Genomic DNA, 5382 nt, shown 5'->3' on the forward strand with positions numbered 1-5382 from the left:
CAAGAGATTTTGGCTGAGATTCAGAATCTAATGTTATCGCTCAGTTTATTTTATTTATACTTATCCAGCCTTCATTTTTAACCAATAATTCAAGGTGGCAAATATATCTAATATTCCTTCATCCTATTTTTCCCCACAACAACAACCCTGCGAGGTGAGTTGGGCTGAAAGAAATTGACAGCCAGTTTTCATCCTTAAGGCAGGACTAGAACTCACAGCCTTCTATCTTCTAACCTGGTGCCTTAACTGCTAGATCAAACTGACTCTCTTATCCTTGTGATGATCCTTGTCTTCCTTACTGTTAAATCACAGCAATACTCTAGTTAAGCAGTGCTATGAGAGTCCAGAAATCACTAGGGAGGAAATTAGAAGCATTTTACTATTTGCTTTTAAGAACAAAAGTCATAACTGTGCACCATAATTACTGCAGAAGCCACCACAAGTAGCTAAATGAGCTGTTTTCAGGATGCAGTTTTCAAAAAAAATAAAGAGTGCCAGAAATATCACTCTCCATGTGCTCCAGAAATCTTTTAAGACTGTTTCCTGGTCTGGGGTTATTGTTTATGGAGCTCCTGTCAACTCTTTTAATATTGTCTTTTTATTATGTTTCTAACCATGTTTTTAAATGATGTGTAGCGTTACCCCCTCAAGGGCCACCAAAGTCCAGGCCTTCCTAGCCTCCCCCTTCGGTCTCACTCCCAGTCGCGCTCTCAAACGTTGGCAATGTCCTTTTGGAGGGAGTGAAGAGATGACAGGTTCTCTGGTCAAGGGATTCACAGGAACAAAGATGACCAACCCCCAACCACAGCAGTCAGTACCTGACGGTACTTAGCAGCCGCAGCCCCGAGCAGTCGTGGCAATAATAGTCAGTAGTTTATAGTAGCCATTTGGGACGCAAAAGGGGTGGGGAGATCCTCTGGCTCCAGGCAGCAGCGGGAAACACAAATGGGGACGGTCGGCGCTCCGCAGCCACAGCTCACTCCACAGAGGCAGTTCCCCACAGTATCTACACTTACACTGGTGATAATAAGCAAAGTTTGGATGCCCGCTAGTCCCTGAAACCACAGCGACCAGCTTCTCCTTTCCTTTTGTTGATGCTCGTAGTCCCAGGTCTATGACAATTTCCCTTCCCCCCCCCTTCTTTATTGTTAAAATCTGAATATAACACACCAGCACACTTTCTCTCTCTCCACTCTCTCTCTTTCCTCCGCTCAGGATTTCCCCTTCCCCTGTGAAAGAAGCAATAAAACTCCACTCTCTCACTCTCTCTCTCTCTTTCCCTCTCTCTCTCTCTCTCTCTCTTTCCTTCCCTCTCCTTTAGAGAGAGGGAATCAGCTAAAACCCTCAAACTCCTCTTCGGCTTCACTTGGTCTCTCCCTGACTACAGCAACAACCACCCCCACCCCCTTTTCTCCTTTTCTCGGCTAACCCCGCTACAGATGTATATGAGATATTGCAAACCGTTCAGAGTGCTTTCGAGAAGATTCTTGACTGCAAGGAGATCAAAGCAGTCGGTCCTAAAGAAGATCCCCCCTGACTGTTCTTTGAAAGGACAGGCACAGAAGCTGCAGCTCAAATACTTTGGCTACCTAATAAGAAAGGCCTCTTTGGAAAAGACCCTGGGAAAGATTGAAGGCAAAAGGAGAACGGGACAGCAGAGGATAAGATGATTAAATAGTGTCGTTGGTGCAATGAACATGAATTTGGGCAAACACCGGGAGACAGTGGAGGGCAGCGGGGCCTGGCGTGGTATGGTTCACAGGGTCACGAAGAGTCGGACACAGTGACTGAACAACAGCAATAACAAAAGCTGTCCAGGGGCTTTTCAGAGTGGGACAACCTTTAAAATCCAATAAAGGAAGAAGTACTTAAATGTGTCCTGGAGGAGAAGGACACAGCCTGGGCTTCATTAAGTCTGTATATGGGTGCCTTCAAATTAGTATTGACTCCTGGTGACTGCCTGCAGTTTTCAGACTTGTTTCTGAAGTGGTTTGCTCTTGCCGTCTTCCTAGGACTGAGACAGGGTGCCTGGTCCAAAGTTACCCAGCTGGCTTTATGCCTAAGGCAGCTTTAGAACTCACAGCCTCCTGGTTTATAGCCTGATGCCTTTAGCTGCTACACCAAACTGGTTCTTATATTAACTTTACTCCTCGAGCTGCACTTTAATTAACCTGCTCTAGTGGATCAGCGGTTCCTAGGAGGCAGGTAGTGTTCGGTTTACCATTCCACTAATCCCCGATCGATTTATCCCTGGTTTATGGAAAAAAACAAAACCTACAGCGACCCGGCTTGCCAGCCACAAGGCCAGCCCCCAACCATGGTGCACGAACCGCAACAACTGGGGCGGCGCGTCAATGCAGCCACTTAACGCTGTGCGGCGTGTGGAACTCAGCGCTGAGCGCCGCGCAGCTCGGGTGCCGCGAAAGGAAGGGCACCGAGCAAAGCGGAGCATGCCGGGAATCGTAGTCCTTCCTGCCTCGCGGGCGTCACCAGCTGGGGCGGCCCGAGCCATTCTCCCGGTTCGCGGGATGCCGCCGGCGCCCGTGCTTTGCGGGAGCTGCGGGACTCAGCGCGCCGCACTGCGGCGCCCCAAGACCGGCCAAGCGCTGTGCCGGAGCTGCTTCGCGGCCGCCTTCGAGGCGGAGGTGCACGACACCATCGTGACGGCGCGGCTTTTCCAGCCGGGCGAGACGGTGGCCATCGGGGCGTCGGGCGGGAAGGATTCCACGGTGCTGGCGCACGTGCTGCGCCTGCTGAACGAGCGCCACGGCTACGGTCTGCGCCTGTTGCTGCTCTCCGTGGACGAGGGCATCGCGGGCTACCGGGACGACTCGCTAGCCGCCGTCCAGCGCAACCGGGGCCGCCTGGGCCTGCCCCTGCACGTGGTCTCTTACCAGGAGCTCTACGGCTGGAGCATGGACCGCATCGTCCAGCACACCGGCTCCAGGAACAATTGCACCTTCTGCGGCGTCTTCCGGAGGCAGGCGCTGGACCGGGGCGCCGTCTTGTTAGGGGCGGACAAGATCGCCACAGGTAAAAGGGCTGCGCCCGGGGACGGGGTGGTGGAAGGGTACGAAGCGCCTGTAGAAATCGGTATGTCTTGGAGCGTGTGCAGAACGCCGGGGAGGGGAGAGAAAAGACCGTCCCGCGCACCAATCGGACGATGCAATTCATAAATTATTATCTGTTTGATTCAATAGAATAGAATATATGTAACTCATATGTTGAATTGTGGAGTCCTTCGTGCTCTTTGAGCGCTGTAATTTACTTGCAGCAGCTTCATTATTGAACTACTAGGCGCTCTGATCTTGTTACCTAGTTGGGTAATGAAATGTCTGTAAGCAAATGACCAAGGACTCCACCTATCTGGTTATTGGAAAGGCCGCTGAGATTTTAGGAAAGGGTGCCAATGTTCAACCCGTTTTGAGTTTCTGCTTACTTTTCAACAGAAGTAAGTCCTATTGGTTTTACTGCTCCCAAGTAAGAGATTGCAATACGTGCATATGTTTCAGGCTTCAACCCCCATAAGCTGCAGCCAAAATGGCCAGTGGCAGGGATTGTGGGAGCTGTATTCAGAACATCTGGAAAGCACCGGGGTGCTTCAGTTAGTACAGTGGTGGCGAACCTATGGCACGGGTGCCAGAGGCGGCACTCAGAGCCCCAGTCCTAGGCCTTCAGCTGGGTTTTATAAAACTTTTTCGCTTTAGGCCTCCGCTGCCATGTGCAAAAAAACAAACAAACCGTTCAATCAGTCAATTTCAACTTCTGGGGGAAAAAAAAAGATCTTGCAAAGTTGGAATTGATTGATTGAACTTTTTAGTCCCACCCAGTCTGCCGTTACTACCGCAGCCACGCCCACCCAATGGGCCACGCCCACCCGGCACTCGAGGATGCATAAGTGGGGTTTGGGTTGCAGTTTGGGCACTCGGTCTCTAAAAGGTTCGCCATCACTGAGTTAGTAGATGGTAATGTTGTGTTTGGACAATGTGCTAACCATATTGTGGTTTGAGTTTACTTTGGGTTTGCTCCATTGTGTGAGCCCAGCCATTTATGATTTATTAAATAAATCATGGTTAAACATATGGGGATTAGTACGTTGTTTGTAATTATAAGATTAACTCTTTTAAAACTTAATCATGTCCTAAAGCTTTTGGAAAAATGGGGAACATTAACTTTGTTAGCATTATGAATAAGTACAGACATCATATTGAGTAATAGGGCAGTGTTTCTTAAGCTCAGCAATTTTAAGATGTGTGGATTTCAACTCCCAGAATTCCCTAGCAGGCCTGCTGGCTGGGGAATTTTGGGAGTTGAAGTCCACCCACCTTAGAATAGTTGAGGTTGAGAAATACTGTAGTAAAGTATCTAGTTTGGTTTGGATTGAGCATGTTGTGCGAATGCACCCTGATGTATAACTGAGGAATTTGTGAACCTGGCCAATTGTATCTCAGTGAACAAAGTGTGATGCTGAGCACGTGTAGAGTCAGGATTTTTTTTTCTTTATTTTCAGCTTCAGAACCAAGCCGAGCTTGCTTATTAAAAGACTTGGAGTTCCTTCTTTCTCAATGTTGCACTGTAATTTTGAAAATCTTCTAAAAGTCTTTGAGTTGCTAAAATTACTGCTTCCATGTGTATTATTGATCAGTCAAAGATTTGCTAGTAAACCCAGACCCACTTTCTGGCAGCTTCTGAGGAAGAGAGTTGAGTTTCCAGCTGACTCCCGTAAAAGAAAACTCAAAGCCTATTGGTCCATTTCCTCCACCCTGTCACACTTCTCTTTGCTTCCTAGGCCATAACGCTGATGACGTGGCCGAGACAATCTTGATGAATTTCCTGCGGGGTGACGTTGGCCGGCTTCAGCGCTGCGCTGAAATCCTGACGGGCGGCGAGGGAACCCTGCCTCGCTGCAAGCCGCTGAAGCACGCTTACGAAAAAGAGATCGTGCTTTATGCCTACTTCCAGGGCTTGGACTACTTCAGCACTGAGTGTGTGTATGCCCCCAATGCCTACCGGGGCCATGTCCGTGCCCTGCTGAAAGATCTGGAAGCTATCCGACCCAGCTCAGTGGCTGACCTGGTGCACTCGGGAGAGCGTCTGGCTGTCCGCAAGGACATTCGCTTGCCCGTCCAGGGCACCTGCCGGCGGTGCGGCTACTTCTCCAGCCAGCCCCTTTGCAAAGCTTGTGTGCTGCTGGAGGGGCTCAACCGTGGACTCCCTAAGCTGGCCATTGGCAAAACCAACCGCCTGCAGAAGGCTTTGTTGGAGGGGGAAAAGCAAGAGGCTGGTTTAGAAACAGAGGAGAACTCAAGGAAAGCAAACCGAATTGGAAGGACAATAGACTTCTGAATGCCCCTTTTTTATGCCCTCATTTCCTGGTCAGGT

At 49.6% G+C, this 5382-nt stretch overlaps 1 protein-coding gene across 1 annotated transcript; it reads left to right on the top strand.

Moving 5' to 3' along the window:
- Positions 1-2528: 2528 nt before the first annotated feature.
- On the top strand, positions 2529-5382 carry CTU1 (cytosolic thiouridylase subunit 1). The gene is made up of 2 exons (XM_015816602.2): positions 2529-3033; positions 4790-5382. The coding sequence occupies exons 1-2, from the start codon at positions 2529-2531 to the stop codon at positions 5344-5346; spliced, it is 1062 nt and encodes a 353-aa protein (XP_015672088.1). The 3' UTR covers positions 5347-5382.

The sequence above is a fragment of the Protobothrops mucrosquamatus genome, unplaced genomic scaffold (assembly GCF_001527695.2).
Source record: "Protobothrops mucrosquamatus isolate PMUCROS unplaced genomic scaffold, P.Mucros_1.0 scaffold468, whole genome shotgun sequence".
In the NCBI taxonomy this organism is placed as follows: Eukaryota; Metazoa; Chordata; class Lepidosauria; order Squamata; family Viperidae; genus Protobothrops; species Protobothrops mucrosquamatus.

Bases quoted from the DNA above. Each gene is read 5' to 3' on its own strand.
- CTU1 (XM_015816602.2), top strand. From the start codon at position 2,529: ATGCCGCCGGCGCCCGTGCTTTGCGGGAGCTGCGGGACTCAGCGCGCC. The intron at 3,034-4,789 runs GTAAAAGGGCTG...TTTGCTTCCTAG, and splicing joins GGCGGACAAGATCGCCACAG to GCCATAACGCTGATGACGTG.